We start from the raw sequence: 19,354 nt of genomic DNA, 5'->3' as shown, positions 1-19,354 counted from the left end.
GGGTATCACCAGAGTAAGAACTCAGTGGTAGCTGGAACCCCCTTCCACCCCCTGGAACATCTCCAGTCCCTCCTCAAGCTGCCTCTTGCCTCCCTCCCCTCCCTCTCTGCACTTGGACTCCCTTCTCCCAGTCAGTGGGTTTTCTCTCTTCCTCCCCCAGCTCAACAGGAAGCTACCAGCAACTACTGTTGTTATTTTATCTACTTTCTAAATAGACAAACAGATGATATGGCTGGAGCCAAACCCTCAAGAACAGCAGATATGGAATCCGATCACAACCCACCTATAAGCACATTCCTCATCCAGGTCTCCAGAAGCAAGTAGGAGTTGGACTGCTTTGAAGGTACAAGCTCATTCCAACTTCTAAGCCAGAAATATGGATTGAAATCCTGTCTGTTAAGTCAGTGTAATATTCCCGGCAAATTGTGCCTCTGGTTGTTCTCTTGCCTCCTGTGCTCTGACTAGGGTGTAGCATCTCCTTTGCTGATTCAACCATTGATCGGTGCACCAAGGAACAGAGGGAATCTTGGGTTTAATTCTGAAAAGAAATCTCTTAACACACTGGAACTGGCAAGCTAACATGCTGGCATTGCCATTTATTCCTCGGAGCAGTGCATGGGAGGAATGAGAACACTAGGAATTCACTAGTTCCCTAAGGAGTTCAATCCAAGCTCGTTTTCCTACTGAGTCAATATTTCTGACTTGAGCCCAGCAAATCCTCCGTATGTTATCCCTGTTCACTAAGAATCTCATCTAAAACTCATCCAAGCCAAGTGAAATCGGGTATATGAATGTCCTTCAGAGTGTGCCTGAAGTATTTGTCAACTTGGGGGTTTGGACTCTGAACCATGGGCTGAAACTGTCCTTATTTCTGCCTCCCCTCCCCCCCCCCCCCCTTTTTTTTTTAAGTGCTAATCAAAACCATTATAGTAGGCTTTCAAGCAGGCTTTGAAGCAAATCCTTTAACTGTGATCACAAAGCACTGCTACGCCACTTTCTTCAAACTTTGACTTTTTAGGCTATTCTCATCTGTAGATTGCTTTTAGTACAGGAAATATAGCAGTAGTCCTACTAAGGAAAGCAAAGCAAGAGAGAACAGGTCTCCTGTAAAGACTTGCATATGTTCTGTTTCAGTAGTTGTTATCTCAAGATGCCTCTCTTAGAAGAGTAAAAACAGCACAAAGAAACCAAAGACTTCACCTTGGTGAAGCTCCACTTACCACAATCAGTACTCCAAGGCCATTTTTACAAAAGATGTCACAAGGCACAAGTGAGGTATTCCACAACAGATATAATGCCTCACTGTAGCCAAAAGCCAGCACAGAATCAAGGCCTCAATCCACAAAACGTTACATTTCCCAGCATGTGTCTTCTCACATCTGTTTGAGACTTACCTCTGCTTCCTGCTGAGATTAGTGACCACGTCTTCTTCCTCATCCTCTATTCCTCACTCTCCTTTACCATCTCTTCGGATGGGCTGGGAGGAAGGCTCCCTTCTTCCGGATTAAAAACCTAGCGACCACACTGACTGCAGCCTTGTGCTGCTGCTGCTGAATTGCACATCTGGAAAGAGGTGTTTATTATGCAGTTAGTAAACCATGTGTAGTTAGGGCAGGGAATAGAAATCAGGGTTTACCTTGGATGGGTCCAGGGGCCAAACTGATTTAATATCATTTCACATTTAACGTAAGAGCTGAACTGGCGCCACCCAGGTTAGACTGTACATGGAGAAATTGTGACATCCTGCGGCAAGCATGAGAAATGGCATGCTAACGGTTACTAATTTTAAAAAGGATTAATTTTGGCATTTCCTGCCATCAAAGCCTCAATAGTGCTTTTAATGCTGTAACTTTGTTGGCTGTAACTTAGATTCTTTTAATAACTAGAGAAAACCTGCCATGAAGCATTACATGCACCCAACGAAGCATCACAGGCACCCAGCACCGTAACAGTGCTGTCATTTGACAACTGCTAACAGAGAGCAGAAGAGGACCATCTACATAATTAAACTTAAAACCAGATGGATGACATCTTGCCAGGGGTTTCACAGATCCTCGTGGATTGCAGAGGAAAAGTCACATTCAGGACACTCAGTTCCCTCTTAGGTTTTGGAGGACGGAGAGAAGCCAGAGCAGAGAGGCTCATCATCTGTTTCACTCAGCTTCTTTGCCTTCTCCCCCCCGCAGTCCTGCCTTTCCACACCCTTCCCCACTTTTTCAGCTGCTCATCTAGGTCTCCCATTTTCTTGTCCAGACCACTTCAGTTCTGCTCTATTGGCTGCTCACCCTGTCTCTCTCCCCTCCCCTTGCACACTGGTTCTCTACCACCCCACTCTCCTACTCTTTTCTTTGCTCAGGCAGCCGAGCTTCTCCTCTAAACCCAGACTTTCATGTCCGATTCATCTTCTCTTTGTCCAGCTACCGTTCTGTTCTCAATTAATGCCTAATCCTACCCTCCTTATCTAAATTTTCCACTTCTCTTTGATTTTACAGCTCAAACACATCAGCAAGTCATCACAGCGTAACGAGTCCATCAGCAGAGTAGCAGTAATTCATCTTGCAGCAAATTACACCATCTTATCTCAAAGTTAATGTAAGGTAATACCCATTTGGCTCAGCCTCTTTCACGGGCAGCTAAACTAGCACACTTTACCCCAATTTTGCAGCATGCTAAGCAATGGCAGAGTTAGTCCACTCAGTTACTGCACAGTAACTCACAAAGGTGTGGACAGTTTACTCATACATCTGAGCATCTGGTGTCCCCTCAGAGCCAAGTGGCTATATAAAAAAAAAATCATCAGACAGACAGCACCCCGGCTCAGCTACACAGTCTTGTTCTGGAAAAGCTATTACTGGAGAGGGGAGAAATGAAAAAAAAAATAATCATGCTATAGCCTGTAGCTCTGAGGAGAAAGCCCATCCGTTAAGTTCTTAGAAAACTGTAGCTAAGAAACAGGAATCTTTTTTGATTGCTTTCAGTTTAGTTGCCTTCAGTTTACTTTCACCAGAGCAGCAGGATGCATCCCTGACATGGACAGACCAACTTGCCAGATAAGTTTTGACTCCTTTTTCCAAAGTGCTAGTCAGAGACAAGATTGCCAGAGTTTACTGCCTGGGATCAAATATTTTCTCAGAGGCTTTTGTGTTTTGGGACCTTTTTCTTTGGAAATGGTTGATCTACATAAAAGAAAAAGAATTTAAAAAAATAAAGAAAGACCGATTCAGACCAAACCTCACTGCTTCACCGTTGCAATGTATTCCACAGCACACACCAGTGTGCCAGGGGCCCTGGCCAGGTTTCACTTCAGCTGCAGGTCGACAGGAAGATGAAGACTTCAGGCAAAGAACACTCAAGACAGTAGTAATCAACACATCTTTCAACACTTGTAAGGCTTTCACTGCCCACATCTGTAATTCACAGAAATTTCTCAGAAGTTTAGTTAAAAATAAGCCAATATTTCACACACACCCCCAATCTAATCTAAGCAACCTCTATGAACCCAAACCTTGAGCTTTTTAGCTCAGCCACATATACCTGTCACTTGCCATGAGCGAGTACTAGTCTTCACGCAGCTCTGCAGTGATCTGAAAACTTTTGTTTTCTGACAGGTTAGTTTTCAGCCACAGCAGTCTCCCGAGATGGTTCCCCACATAGTCTTTCAGCTGCCAACACCAACACATCAGAGGGAGTGGGGCCAAGCACTCAAGGGTGTGGTGAACAAAGAAGAAGGTGGCAATGTCTTACATTTAGTCCAGTTTAATGCAGTTAATAGTGGGACTGCAGCTTTTTCATCTTCCACAACTCCAGAGAGTAGTCTGCTAGGCTATGCCCTGGTGTTTAGTTATACTCTGTCAAGAACTCATGTAATTGTTCCATTGTTCCTCTTTACCTGGTTTCCATCTGGTTCCTTTCCTCATCAGAAAAACAGCAGTGTGGGCCACCTGTATCCAGTCATCTCTGAAAACCTTAAAGTGGAAAAATGTGAGAGGGTGGAGGCAACAAAGTATCATTTTTTGGCCAAAGTACAGTTTACACACCTCATTACCTCAAGGCAGATGTCCAGCATGGAAAAATTTCAGCATGTAAATTATGGAGCTCCCATGAAACGAGATACAAAAAAAGAAAACTGAACTTGACCTTGAGAAATGCAGGGCACCTCCATTAAAAAGTGACTTTCGCTGCCCCTGTCAATAATTATAGTAAGTTTCACGATGTAAAGCTCTTCAGTAAAACGAGGGTCTTTACAGCCTGCTGGGTATCTTTAGGGCATGGATCGATCCATTGCGCAAAGCAGTATCCCTAGAGATGTCAGCCAGCAGCACAGCTGTGGCTGCGTTCCCCAGCTCAGACCCACATCTGATTCTTCAGGCGACCCATTTTCAACTACTGTAAGAAAGAAGCTGTTGCTTCAAACAAGTGACAGGCCTTTCAGAAAGTAAACCAGCATTCAAAGTTGAATTAAATGTCTACGTGTAAATTGTCAGAGCCAAGGAATTTGGAACCACACTCCTAACGTTGCTCTCCTGTGAAGAAGCACTCAGGGGCCAAAATGTTATGTCAGACACTGCAAGCTGCAAATAAATCTTTGGTATACAGGGTTTTATACACAAAATAACTTACACGAGGGACTTGCTTCAAGATTACAGGCAGAGGAGAGGGCCCATCTCTAATTCCACAGCTTTTTATGGCCTGCTCCAAAAGTCTCGGCAGCATCGGCCCTTCCTGTTCAACAGCATAAAGCAGCTTCCAGCTTTGTTCCTTGTAGAAGATGCAAATTTCCTCCTTGCAAAAAGAGCAACGTTTTTGCAATGCCTAAAGTTTATTTGTAACACTGTGCGGGTGTGCAGATGCTTTGCCAATGCAAAGACCTCGGTAGGTACCAAGCGTATTTTCACCACTTTACGGCAGCAGAAGTCCTAAGCAGTAACAAGCAAAGCCAGGAATAAAACTATCCAGGCTTGAATCCAGTCCCCAACTGTAATTGCAAAACCAGTTTTCTCCAGCACTAAGCGATGGTTTGGGGGAACTGGAGCGCATCAGTACACATACCCCGCCGGCCCATCCCCTGCCCTCCTCCAGCCGCGGCCCAGCCGCTCCTACGCCATGACAGGGGCTGGCCCGGCCCCTCGCCTGGGGGAGAGCGGCGCAGGGAGCGAGGCTGGCGGCGGGGCCGCCGGCAGAGCTGCGTCCCCCCTTCCCCGCCGCGCTGGGCAGCGCTGGGCCCGCTCCGCGCCGCCGCTGTCCCGGGGCGCTCGCTGCCCGAGGCGGCACAACACGGAGGCGGGCGGCCCGCGCCGCCTGACGGGCCTTGGGGCTCTCCGGGAGCCTCCCCTGGGCGCGGGGTTTGCCTGGAGCAGCGGCCGCACAGGGGCAGCCGGAGGGCCGGGGCCGGCCCCGGAGCACGGCCCCAGCGGCCCGGGAAGGGCAGCGCCTGCCCCCGCGGCCGCCTCCCGTCGCGGCGGGTGTGGCAAGGCCGCGGTCCCGCCCGCCGGCGGCCGCCATGGCAACGCGGCCGGAGGCGCCATGAGCCCTGCGGTGAGCGGCGCGGGCGGGCCCCGCTCCCGGGGAGGCCGGCAAATGGCTCCCGGCCGGGCCGCCCGCGGCCCCCACGGTGCCAGGCCCGCCCGGGGGGGACAGCGGCCTCCCCGCAGCCCCCGGGGCGCGGGGACCGGTGCGGCCAGGCCCGGCACCCTCGGCGGGGTCGGGCTGGCCCCGGGCCTCCCCGCCGCCGTGCCAGGCCGTGCCGGGCCGGTGTGGAGCCGGGAGGGTGGGTGCTGCCCCAGCAGCGGGGCAGAGCCGCGTAGCGGTACGGCGTTAGGGGTGGCAGCGGGGCCGAAGTCATCAGGAGCAGGGAGAGGCTTGGGGCTGTGAAACAGTGGTGAGCTGCAGGAAGGCCAGCGCCAGCTCTGTGTGCCGGGGGAAGCATCACGTACAGTATGGTATTTCCACTGGTTCCCATTGTACCATGCTTGCTTTTCTCCCGTTTCCTGTCTTTATCTTCTGTTTAAGTTGGCAGTGCTTCCAAAGTAGGTTTTTCGTTAGTCTTGTGTGTTCCACAGAACAGTGGTATTTGAGCTCTCAGCCTCATTTCTGTGATGGTGGAATTTCTTCGATATGGAGACAATGTATTTCAGGTTTTTTCTTTTCCTAGCTTGTTTTATACTGTCTTATGGACAGCCTTTTAAAGTGGGAAGCAGAGCCTGACGATTCATGCTGATTTCTCAAATATGTAAACCAGTTCCATTTGTCCACTTATCTTTCAGACTCTGTACACACAGTCAAGTGAGAAGGACCATTCAAAGTCAAATGTCCATGTTCAACTTGTCGGTGACGAAGTGGTAGGTGTTGGCCAAGGACAGCTCACATGATTTCTGTGTGTATGCATACACGTGGGTAGAAACTCCGTCTCAGTTCTAAGCTGCTCTCTTAAAACAGCAAAATACAAAGCAAAGGAAGAAACTTTATCTAAAAGAAGACTTAACACGGGGAGTAACCGTGATGGCTCACCTAGGGTGACTGTGTAGCAGCAGCGTCGAAATGCTCGGTTTCATGTCCTCAGTAATTTCCTAAATTGTATGTCAGTATGTTTAATAGAATATCTCCAAATGCTGTTAACAATAGCTTGTATATGTTACTAAGATCTAATAACAGAACTGGACACTTAGGCTGTTCAACTAGAGCTGTTAAAATGTGTTATTTCACATGGTGCCTCCTCACCTTGGGATATACTTAACACTGCAGCTCGAGGTAACACACTTAGTTTAAAATTAACTGGGTAGCAACAGCTAAGCAGCCTGTACAGGTTGCAAACCCATCCTGATGCTTCATGCTAGGTTAGTGCAATTTAACTTCTTAGCTGAGTGCTTAGCTAGTGAGCCTGTGCTTCGCTCCTCAGCTATCAATATTCACCTTAGCTAGTTTAAAACCAGCTAGGGCATGTCTGTGGGAGTTGCAGTCACACTTTTAGACAGCAATGATTGATGGCTGGACAGGCTGCATATAGGTAGAATGCCAAAGGAAAACTGATTTGGTAAAACTGCACACTGAATTGGATTTTAAACAACGCATTCTCCCGAAGCTATGTACTTGACTGAGCCAGCAAGGTAGATACTCTGAACTCTGAAACTCCATTGGCGTACAGTGAGGAGAAAATCCCATAGCAGCTTTCCAACAATGGAATCAAGAAATTTTTGTGAAGAATGTTTCTGTATATCTCTTACCCCATTATCTCAGGCTCTTTCTTAAGCTACACCAAAAAAAAAAAAAAAAAAAGTGTGTCTGGCTCCTGGAGAGAGATATATGCATGGCGCTGGAAGCATTGCCTGGCATCACAGAGGTCCTTGCAACAATATGGCTGCATTAACAGTTCAGGCCAGACAAAGTAAGCAGGCATACAGTCACTAGTGTTGTCACACCATAGGTGTAGTGTTGCCGATGAGTATGGTGACAGACTGACTTGCATAAAATATTTTAAGCGTATGAATCAGCCAGTGCACAATATGCAATTCATAACAATACAACTTTGAATTCTTAATCCATAGCCTCAGAAAACAGGGTGGATGGGGGTTGTGATAATATTAGTTTATAGGGTTTTTCAGACTCTCAAAAGTTGAATTCCCTTTGAAGAGAAATGAAACACAAATGCAGTCTCATGCACAGCAAGCAGCTACTTATAGAAGGGTGCCTAGATCTTCATCGTCTGACACTTTTACACCCTGGTGAGTTAGTGTACTTGAAATGTCACCCCTACCCTATATGCATCTGAGTTAGCACTCGCTGAAATAAAAGGGGCAATTCACAATTCAGTTCTGATTTTAGGCTTTACAGAAGCTCAAGCCAATATAGCTACATCACTTATACTTGAGTCACGATTGCAAAGATTTATTGGCAACCATAAATTTAGAGATTTAAGGCATATCTACCCAGGGAAATTAGTGCTTAGAAGGAAGGGTGTGGATTTTTAATGTGATCATTTTTGTATGCTAACTCCTATGGAGATATTTTTAACACATGTTAAAATTGTTACAGTATAAAATAACGTAACTACTCTGTAAGTGGAATATGTTACTTCATTTCTAGAGCACAGGAAACAGGAGGGAGTTACATGGGGTAATGTGCTAGAAGTTCACCTTATTGCATATTCACAGTTACTGCACATTAACTTCTTTATGTAACGAACCGTTAGACCCTTCGATTTTAAATATAAGTTTAGCACTGGAAAACAGCCAGAAGACATATCTGTGCATCTGCTGCTAGTCTGGTATGCTCCACATCTTGAGAAGTACCATCTAACCAGCTGACATCATTAGCATACGTATGCCTTCTTCTTTCCCCATCCCACATGTGCAGGCCTGTAAATCACAGCAAGCTGAAATTCTGAGCTCTTTAATGCTGTTTGAAATTGCTAAATCACTGCCTCTCTTCTTTGTGTCCATGCAAACGTTAGGTAAAGGCTCCGACGTTCAGAAGTATGTTTAGTAGCTTGATCCATTTGCCAGGCTACAGTCTGTGCTTGGAGGGCAAGGATCCAGTGCCTCCATTTATTGACCGAAGATGGAGAGGGAGGGCTCAGCGGCGCCTGGAGGCTCTTCAGCAGCTTGCTGCGTAAGTGTTCTATGGTTGGATAATTTAAAAGAAACGTACAGACAAAACCAACAAAAACCCATGCACGCTGAAGTGGAGATGACTGCAATTTGCTCCTACTTATATTTCCCTTGAAATTAAGAGATTGCAGCTGTTATGGAGTATGGTTGCCCATCTGTTTCTTACAGGGTGGATGTTGCACATTCCTTCATCCCTGTGCTATCTGCTTTGCAGTGGTTGCTGGGAAAGAGAAGCGAGTTATTTCAATCTCTTATAGATCAGATAAGTTATGGAGACTTCAGTGACTCGTGTGTTACTTCAGCGAGAGCCGTTTCCTTTCAGTCCTGTGCAGTTGCAGCTGGTTAGATTGCTTTTGCTGCTCATTCAGGAGTGTATGGGGCCTGAACCAGGGCACCACATTTTTAGTGCAGGGGTGTGTGTGTTGAACTTTCTTCTGGTGTCACAGTTTGGGCTTCTGATTCAGCAAATATTTTAAAAAAACACACTCTGTGTTTTTTTGAGTCCTCTGTAGCTGCATTCAAGACTGCAGGCATCGGCCTAGGTAGTTGTTTTCAGAGGTTTTTGCTGCGTTAAGAAGCTAACTTTAGACCACGGGCTTTTTAGGTGATGTGTGCTCTGGGGTTGCTGGTAACTGAGTTCTACCACCTGCCAAACAGTAATTAAAGATGATTAAGAGTGATACAGTGGATTTCATACCTTGGTTTACTCACTTCTGAAAGTGTATTCTACTCATTTGCATAATAAAATAAGAATTTCAGAGCCTGTTCTGTTCTTCTTATTATTTTCAGCATTTCAGACTATCCCCAGCACATGAAAACCTCAGTGGCTTCTTACATTTTGCCTGTTATTCTGTAACAAGAACTTATTTGATGCCTGCGCTGCTTTAAAATTGATTTACATTTCAACAACATATATTTGCAAAATGTCTTGCAATTAACAAAAAATGAGAAACACATCCCCTCTGTTTCAGCCTGCACTGATTGACAGTGTTGCTGATACAGAAGACAGAATATTTTCCAGCTGTCTTCTCAGTAGTTGCATTGCCTCTGCAAGGTTACCAGGAATAAACGCTCATTTATTTCAGCAAAGTCAGCAAATTTAAGTCAAGGACATGCAAGAGGCAGGATCTGTTGAATAAAAGGGGCTATTTCACTGGGTTCCCATTGTGCCTATAACTATACCATAATAGGATGAACAGCTTATGCTAATAAAGTCAGATCATAAGAATAAGTGCCCACCTGTGCTGAATGAAACACAAATCCATCTGGATGGAGCAACAGTCTGATATGTAAAGAGTCAGCTAGTGGAACTAGAGCCATCAGCTCAATTAACTCATTTGAATTACAAACACAAGTTCACAATAATAGGTTGATTAGTGCTGAGCAAGTATCTCAGGTTACCAAACTGCATCTCAAAACATTCCCTTCTCTTTTGTTATGTGATATGACTGAAGGCACTGGAAAGAGGTGACTTTAAACTTTACCTTGGCAGTAAGTTGTATGTCACAGGAGGTTAATGAAGCATCCCTCTATAGTCTTTGCTGTACTGGGTAGCAATGCTGTGGCTCTGCGAGTTCCACAGCGGAGCTCGCAGGGCTTAGATGCGGTCTTTGAAGACAACTGATCTCAGCGTGCAGTCCTCTATTTTGATCTCAGCTGTCAGGCAATCTTCTGTATTGTTAATTGTATCTCTGTAAATATACCTCTGTATTTTAAATTAGGCAGCAGCAACCAACTCCAGCACCCACAATCCCATACATCTGAGCTCAGGATTCTTACAAGTTGCCAAAAATGATCTTAAGAAATACATGACCTTTAGGACTTGCCATATATATAGCTTAAGGAAATTACTTACCTTAATGGCATGATACAGGCTTTTGTTTTTTTTTAAAGAACTTCAGGTTCTTGCCTTTAACCACCTGGCAGGTCGAGAAGAGCAAGACTGGAGTATAAAGTGGTTGTGAAATCAAATAGCAATCCTGACGTGCAGCTTTCAAAGGACTCAGTTCTACCCATTCTCTCAGTGACTGGCTTAATGAGGTCTACCTCACAGTCTTTCAAAGCTTTAAAATAAAGAAAACTCTCCAAGATGTTGGAGTGCAAAAATTTAAACAGGCTGCCTACTCTGAAATTCAAAATGGGGGAAAAAATGAAGACCATTTTTGCAAAAGATACGCTTTTTCCAGCATAGGTTTTGAAACATTCACATGGTCATCCCAATTTTTCTTCTTAATTGAAGAATTCAAATTGAAATTGCTGATTCTAAAATTTTCCACATTTGTTTAAAATCCCTTTTGCTACTTTTGGAAGGTGGGAAGTGGTAGTTTTCTGCTTTGTTCATTCTACTCCTTTAGACGTATTTTCTGTTACAGAGTTTTTTCACTCATAAGGAGATGAGCTTGCTCCCCCCTCTCCCAATAAAAGCAGTTAACTTTACAAGGTCAAGCATTTACAAGTAGCCAATCCTTTTCATGAGAAGCACATAAGAAAGTTCTATTAAAGGCAGCAAATGACCATTTGTTGCCCACACATAGTGGGAAATATACATAAAATGTCAAACTATTTTGCTATACATGTAAGTATGAAAATAAGTATGGGGAAATAAGTATGGGGATTTTGTGGAATTTGTAGTGTGCATGTTTGATTGTGTAACCAGAGAAGCAGAGAGCGAGATTTAAAAAAAAGCCTAAGAAAAAAAGATCAGAACTGCTCTGAATGTACTTCTTAAATTATATCCTGTTTTTTTGGCCTTTAGAGCTCAATCTTCTCTTCAAATACCTCAAGTTGTGTATGAAGATCCTGAAGTTAGTGGAAGGAATCGCTATAAATATTTTGCACGGTAAGGAGTGAACTGATTTGAAACAGAATTCAGAGGCTTGCTTTTGTGCTGTTTAAAGAGCACCTAAATGAATGCGAGAGCATTATTTTTTCTGTCTTTTCTGTCAATTCTTTGATCACTGCTACGGAAAATCTAATAGTAACTAAATCTTAAATCACAAGGTCCTTTGAAATTCACACTGTGCCAGATTTTACAGCTAATAAGTTACGATAGGAGCAAATATACCAGGCATTCTGTACTTAATAATTCTTTGTAGAAAGCTTTGGGCTGTAGGTCCTCCTACAAAAAGGCCAGAGATGCTCGCAAAGCTATTGTGGCTCTCCAGACTTCTGGAAGGGTTAAGAAGGAGCCTTTTAACTGCCGGTTTCTGCCAGGAGCAGAAAGGGAGCAAAAGGAATCCTTCATTAACTTTTCATCATGTCCTCTACTGCACAACTGCTCCGCTCCTTCCAGAATGACCCTGCAGGTCACCAGTGGACTCCAGATCTGAACCGACAGCGAGCGTACAAACATGGTCAACTCAGTCACACATACTTGGAATTACATTCACAATCACAGTCAGCAGCTATTGGCCAATATGTCCACTTGAAATATAAAGAAATTGCCAGGTTTAATAAATTTTATGGCTCCTTTAACAACAACAAAAAAAGGACAAAGGTGATGTTATCTTCTGCAATTTGAAATTAAGCTTTAATGTCTCTCAAAGGCTAAGGGAAATTGATAGTGAACTGCAGTATGGAAACTATAAGAAGGCCTAAGAAGGAATTATTTATATGTCATTGAGCCCATATCGCTTTCAAGATTCTTCATAAAATACTGCAAAAAAGGAAACAATCAAATCAGATAAGTCCAAAACAGCTGATAGTAGGAATTCATTTCGGGATTTCAAGAAGTTATTAAAAAAACCCACACCCTCAAAGTCTCAAAGTGAAAAAAGTAAACTAATTAGTGAAACATACACAACATTTTCTAAGTACACTCAAAATAACTTCTTTTAATTATTTTGCAATTCCACTTTTTGCTTTCATAGAATAACAACTCAATCCTGCTGGTGAAACTTTCTCTGTTAATCCTTAATTATGAAAGAATTATTGAATACTCAGGCACAATTCTTAAACATGCAACTACAGAACCCGAGTTGTAAAAAATCAGTGTAACTCCACTGAAATTAGTGGACTGCAGTTTTTCTAAACTGTAATGGTCTTTTACGCTCATGGTGGTTGTCTTACATCTGCATTCTCTCTTTTCAGACCAATCATCCCTTCTAATAAGCTGTTTCCACTAAATGGTGCTTACACAATGGCAAAGTAAGTAGTGGGTTCTGGAACATTACTGTTGCAATGGGTCACATCTCACCAGAAAAAGGGTGGGAAAATATTGAGCTGGTGACCAATATTTTTCATAATGACCCAACAGGAAAACCTTATTAAGAGGTAAGGGTTCGTTCACCATTGAGAGTTCCTGAGGAAACAGGTGACCAACTGCTTCAGAATTTGCTTGCAGTATGTGAATGGTGCTTTGTGGGTTAAGGACATGTGCCTCAATTGTATTATGATTATGAAGCCCAAAACCAAAGTCAGGTGTCTCTGAATCCTAGAAGAGATACCAATCCAAGGCAGCATTATTGTTGGAAAATCTTCTGATATTTTATTACAGTCTCCGTGATAGTTGCAATACTGTTCAGTGGTGTAGAGCATCCATGAGGTAGTCCAGTGTGGGTTTCAATGAGGATCAGATTTTGAGGGGACGTAAGAAGATTCAGTTCCTAGTAGAGTCAATGGAAGTTGCACATGCTTACATTAGAATTCCATTTTTGTTCTGGAATTGTTGGAAAGACAAACGTGTAAGGTAAATTGAAGCAGTCCTACTCCGTTTTACACTCAACCATTACTTTTTGTGCCCATTAAAAGCAATGCTTTAGAATGGATACATAGGAAAGATTTGCACGTAGTAATTTGTGAGAGCTGAAACCGGACTTCTGGATTGTTTACCTAAGGAAGGAGTTTTCAGAGGACTCAGTGTAGCCTCAGTCTGCTTTTACTAAAGATAATGGAGTGAACATCAATGGGCGCAATGTTAAGATAAAACAAACCACATTTGGATATCCTGCCTTTGACTTAGTGTTGTGTTTCTGGTTTGGTTTTTTTTTTAATGAATGTGACAAATGTTCTTTCATCTTGCATCTCTTTTTAGTACAGAGCCCTATGTCTATCCAGCTACAGCAGACAGCAAGGTCTTTGGTCCCAAGTTACGAACTTTGGGCACACAGACAGACTACAGGGATGGTGAAGCCCAGACGGATCCCTATTCCCCTGAATATGTAATTCCCAGCGGCTCAGTCCCTGAACTTCTGACACTTGCTACACTTACTTGGGGTGAGTTGTGAAATCAAGATAAATGATAATAATCCTGTCATCTCTGTAGCAGGAGGTTCTTTTTTTACAACGTCAGGTTTCAAGTCTGTTGCCAGTTTTGGCAGCTCTTCGTTGTCTTTCTTTGGGACACATTATTTTATCTGTTTATAAAATAGGTATGATATTTTCCTACTTAATAGCGCTGTTCTGGGGCTTTTCATCAAGAGTTTTGAGATGATTCAATATAAAAAGGTCATATGTTTTACAAATACGAACTAGGAGCAGTTTTGCCATTTACCCACTGTTCTTCAGCTGTTCTGAGTTAGACATCAGTAAAAAAACAGTATGAACACTGCTGCCCCAGAATGTAACTGTGATCCTCATCTCCCAGTGTCCCATCTGCAATAATGATGGACAGTGGATATACCAAAGAAAGTGCTCTTTGGAAAAGCTTTTCCTCCTTTGCAGCCTGCAGTAGAGGAATGAAGTGCTAGTGTTAATGTCAACTAAGCTATAGCAACTGAGGGTCCTACCATTCCCCATACTATAGAATTTTACTGGCCTTAGAAATATGTATTTCAGCCTGTTGATGGTTCTGCTTGTGTTTAACATATGGGCTTGTGCCCATACATCCCTCTAATACTTTTTGGTGGTGGTTGTTTGCTGGATTCACCATTCTCCTAAAGAGCGACTGCTTCTTGTCCCTGTAAGGTCGGGGGCTACCAGCAGGACTAGCCGAGGTGGAGATGATTGAACGTGCCCGGGAAAAACGTGCATGGGAAGCAACTCTTCCAGCCATGGACAATGCCTCACAAATCGTGAAGAGGAGGAAAATGATGGATGATATGGAGAGGAAGGAGTGGGCCTTTAGAGAACAGGAAATAGAAAAGTAGGAGTCCAATTATACTCTTCATGTCTTTTAATTGAATTCTTCAATTCTTTTAATTGAATAGAGAAGGAATGAGGTTTAGCAGATTGGCTGAAAGGTACAAGCCTTTTATTTCTGTGAAAATCTCCTGGGTTTAGGAAGGGTTAGTTTTGTTTAATTTAATATAGGAGACTGCTAACACAATACTTTCTGCCAGTGCTAAACTCTCTTTTTAAAATGAAAGATTAAATCCAAGATATTGCAATATGAACTATGTGTAAAGTAGTCACTTACTATGTAGGATTTGATGATGACAGCGTTGCACAGAACACTGCAGAGTAGGGTAGGTCATACCTGGCCTTTTCTATTCTTGCAGGTTGCAGGAGGTTCGGCTGGTAATCTTAAAGAAGCTGCTGCAGAGGCGAGAGGAGAATCAGACTGAGCTGGATGCCAAGCGCTTGGATGACCACTGGCAAAATCATCAGAAGGCTAAAGAAGAGAAAATAAAAAAGATTGAGCATGACTATGCACTGAGTAAGTTTGAAAGACAGGGAGAGAGTAAGATGAGACTTTGTTTTCGGACAAGCCATTTCTATTTTCACAAGGTTATAGTCTTTATTCAAAATGAAATAGGTTGCATCCACAATATAGATACGCATGGCTAGCATTTGTTCTGGTCAAACAGGTCATGTTTTTATATTAACTAGCAAAAGCTCTTGTGAATTTCCAAAGATACAGCTTTTTAAAAACTATTTTAATGAAGAAGCTCACATTTGTATTTCCTTTTCAGTGCTCAGGAAGCTGATAGCTAAGAGGAAGAATGTGATGGGGAAGCTGGAGAGACGAGATATCATCAAAGAGTATACTGACTTTGCATCACAAACATACACTCCTTTGTCTAGAATTGGTTATTTCCCAGATAACCATTCTGAGTGCTATGTGGTAAAAAACTTCAATCTTGACACCTTTGCAGGTAGGGCATTTTGGAAGACTTAGTTTGTATGTGTTATTTAATTAAAATAGTAACAAAACTCAAATTTCTCTCCCCACCACTCCATTACTTAATTGCTGTTTGTATTTCTTAGGACTGTGTGAACTGGAAGCATCTCTCCCAGATTCTGTCACCCAGGTCAAGGTTAAAGCTCCAAAACCCAAGTACACTACTGCTAAGACAGGGTTTATTAAAAGATCAGCAAGGCTAGAGGTGGAGCTGGCACAAGTTCACCAGGTATGGAGCTGCACCCAGCAGCATGTCAGTTCCTCTCTAAGATTTGAACTGCTCAGAAATGCAATTGGGAAGACATACATGTAAGCTTTCTCCCAGTTCCCTGTGCTAAATTCCTGTTTTCTGTAAGGTGACTTCAAGGAGAGAATGGATCAAACATTCAGACTGTTACAGGCATGACCAGTATAGCTCTGGAACAAACTCTGTCAGTACTCTCTGTCCCTAATAGCTGTGCTTCTGCTGTAACCCTATAAAAAACAAGCATAGCTGCTTCTGTCTTCCTACAGATCAGGTATTGGGATTGGAACATACTATGCAAGTTAGAAATTCTCCTCTGCCGTTTGCTTGTTCTCATTCCTCCCTTGCTTTTATAATGCACAAGTGGCGAGCCTACTGGTTACATTGTCGAACAACTAATAATCAAACCAAATCTGGATTCATATTCTAAAAATTCTGTACATCTTTAAAAATGTACATTTTAAGTACATATTGTAAAAACACCTGCAGCAAAGCATGATTAAAATGACCCCACTCATAAAATCAGATCAGAATGGTGGATGCACAACACTGTTGTTCCTAAACAACAGCATCTGATTTGCAAACATGCTAATAGTGTTTTGCATATCTTAATTTATCACAACTGTTCATGCAGATGAGGTGTCCATATATGCAATTAACCACTGAGGAAAGAAGTGCCTCATTTGCATCTACAATCACAATATTTGTGAATTGCATGTACTTTTAAGTACGCTTTTGAGGGTTACGTTTTTTAAAATAATGCATATGTTGGCTGGCTGCTGTTATCTCTGAAATATATTGAATTTCATTTGTAAAGCTTGGCAACTTTCATGTATGCTTTATTTAGTGAAGAAATATTTCATAATTGGAAATTATATATATAGCTTTCTTGTTTTAGTATAATTTAAGAATACTCCCAATACAGACTAACTTTCTACTAATGAATTTTAAATAGAAATCTTGTTCTGAAAAATCAGTCATACTACCTCAAACTTAAACTCCACTGGATCTTGTAAAAGATGAAACATTGCATCTGATTATTATTCAGAAGGAAAATCTTCAAAGAAAATCTCAAGTGCTACAGGGATTGTTCAAGAACTAAGGACATGAATTCACTACGTTTTAGAGAAGACACAGCAGTATTAAAAGGGTTTGAGTCTGGGTACTTTTTGCATAAAATTCAAGTAGTGCCTATGTATAATCTGGATCATAATACGGTTCTCACAGGTAGCACAACGTTAGCCTGAGCTTTCAGAGCTGAATTTCAATTACAGCAATTGTATTCTGTTTGTTCAAAATAACTTCTCATGGTTTGAAAGACTACAGTGGAGCGTCTAAACTGTAGTCACAGAGAAGAAGTATGCCCTGATGCTGGCTACTCACACAGTAATGTCTCTTCAAAGAAAAATTGTTGGCCAAAGGGAGATGGAATGCAGACAATTCTGTGTATTTTCTTTCTTAAATCAATGTAGATCACTTGGTCTGCATTGATTTATACCAGTTGAGGGGCTAACATAACTAGTACTCATTTCCCCACCACAAAAAGGCAAAATGTGTATTCTTGTAAATTAAATCATGAAGCATTTCCTTTGCAGGCAAAGATGATAAATGCACTATGCAAAATTTAACTGCTGCTTTTAGATACACAGAAGCAGACACCAGACTGCAGACAAGCAGAAAGTACTGACACTGTGAAGCATCCGGACTGCCTCAGCCACCATTAGATTTAAACAAGCTTTCTGTTCAGAGCAGCAAGAAATTAATGACCTAATTAGAGTTTGGGCTCTGTGGTGCTGTTACTGGTCACTTCTCCCGTCAGAGGCGTTTGGTGCCTGTAGCACATCCTGGCTTAGCAGGGCCTCTCTGACAGGTCCACCTCATAAGCTACTGGAGCTGTCAAGTACAGGGCAGTAAAGGATGCCGAGTACTTGAGTTAACAGAATTTAGCACTTGAGAGGACAGCTGTCTGACCGCTTGGTCAGCTGTCCCAGTCGTGCCAACAACCTCCATCACACGCAGTATCAAAGAGGTTTAAAGCAGACGATTAGGGATCATCTTAGAAGAGCACCCTGTGTTGCTTTGCATTATTTCTATAGCTGAGCAGTTTTCTTTTCAAAAGCCTTTTTTTAGTGCTGTCCAAGCACACTTGATCTATACATTTTCTCCCATAATCCTAGAAATTAAGTAGAACTCTAGAGTACACAGTGATCTGGCTCTAAAATGAGTATCTTTCATTTTCCCTGGATAATCTGTGGAAGAAGGTGGCAAATAGAGGAGGAATGCTAGATTTTGGCCTCAGAAGTTTCCAAGGCTTGGTTCTCTGGCCAAACAAGTGGCAAGATGGAGTTGTCCTACTCCTTATGTTCCTCTTGGTTTGCCATATTGAGGGTTTTCCCAAGCTTAAAGCTTGTAAGAAGGGATAAGCAATTATCCAAGGTACTACAAAAAGGATCTGTGCCCTCTTGAGATTAAGAGCAGCTTCTTCCAGACAAACTAAGCCAAAACCAAGTGATATTAGAAGCAGACTTTTTGAGGACCATCCTGAAGCCCTTTGCAGGAGTATTAGGTACACTCAGTATTCTTTGAATAATTCTCTAAAGCAAGAGAACCTGGCAGAAACAGGAGTGACCCAAAATTTACAGGAAAAACAACAATCTATATCTTAAGCTAAATCTGTAAAAGGGCAAGGAAAGCTAGTTCCTAGCCAGTGCAGATGACAGTGCTTTAAGGAGTGTAAGGTGAGCCATTACATAGACAGCCTTGTGCGAAAATCCAAGACACTAAGGAGGTAGCACACCGTTACAGTTAATCACTATAGGAAAGAAATGCAACTAGGTGACTGAATACACCAAGGAACAGAGGAGCTGCTACAAGAAATCCCAGTGCAGAACAATGCATGATTTTAGGCTGACCCTCTATGCTTAGGTGACTCAAGAGGGGTGAAGCGTCAGGCAGTGCTGGATTAAGATGATGTTAGAACAAAGAACCTCTCACCTCAGCATTAAGCACGACTCTCATCCCATCTGTTTTCCTTTATCTGGCTGCTGGAAGGAGGTGGAGAAGTAGCGGGGGGGGCTGAGAAAATCTCTGGAGAAAATCTCTGCCAACTTCAAAGCGTAGGAAAACCTGTTTAAGCAGTTATTTCATCAAGAACAGATCTCCAACACAGTGTTAGCTGGCTCATGCTCAGACAAGCTCTAAGAGCTATTATGTCAGTCTTGATCACGCAAGATGCAGCAGCCATCCAGTCAGTTTGTCCTTGATGATCTCACCTTCTTCATCTGTGGGCAAAAAGGAAAAAAGAGAAACATGACTGTAAACTCTGTGCTGTACATGAAAATAAATTATACCTAGTGTCTTGTGAAAGGGAGAGGATCACAAAGAAGATAAGGAAGGAATCCGAAGAATGATTTCTTTGAAGAGACAGTTGTTTCTCAAGCCACTATC

General features: G+C 42.7%; 1 protein-coding gene across 3 annotated transcripts in view; it reads left to right on the top strand.

The window, feature by feature from the left end:
• Nucleotides 1–5,103: 5,103 nt before the first annotated feature.
• The window catches only part of CFAP91 (cilia and flagella associated protein 91), a gene marked incomplete at its 5' end in the record, with an annotated part of 42,873 nt that continues 28,622 nt past the window's right edge, over nucleotides 5,104–19,354 (top strand). The window contains 10 exons of one of the 3 annotated variants that reach the window (XM_080391197.1): nucleotides 5,104–5,535; nucleotides 6,264–6,338; nucleotides 8,447–8,604; nucleotides 11,359–11,442; nucleotides 12,693–12,749; nucleotides 13,636–13,817; nucleotides 14,508–14,685; nucleotides 15,041–15,198; nucleotides 15,455–15,637; nucleotides 15,750–15,892. In XM_080391197.1, coding sequence (XP_080247323.1) covers nucleotides 5,104–5,535; nucleotides 6,264–6,338; nucleotides 8,447–8,604; nucleotides 11,359–11,442; nucleotides 12,693–12,749; nucleotides 13,636–13,817; nucleotides 14,508–14,685; nucleotides 15,041–15,198; nucleotides 15,455–15,637; nucleotides 15,750–15,892 — 1,650 coding nt within the window. Of the gene's footprint in view, nucleotides 5,940–6,263; nucleotides 6,339–8,446; nucleotides 8,605–11,358; nucleotides 11,443–12,692; nucleotides 12,750–13,635; nucleotides 13,818–14,507; nucleotides 14,686–15,040; nucleotides 15,199–15,454; nucleotides 15,638–15,749; nucleotides 15,893–19,354 lie in introns of all 3 variants that reach the window. The other 2 variants (XM_080391199.1, XM_080391198.1) reach the window with 2 other exon arrangements.

This window comes from Falco punctatus (assembly GCF_963210335.1).
Source record: "Falco punctatus genome assembly, chromosome: 6".
Taxonomy (NCBI): Eukaryota; Metazoa; Chordata; class Aves; order Falconiformes; family Falconidae; genus Falco; species Falco punctatus.
Note: the sequence above shows the minus strand (reverse complement) of the source record. Positions and strands in the feature narration are given on the sequence as shown.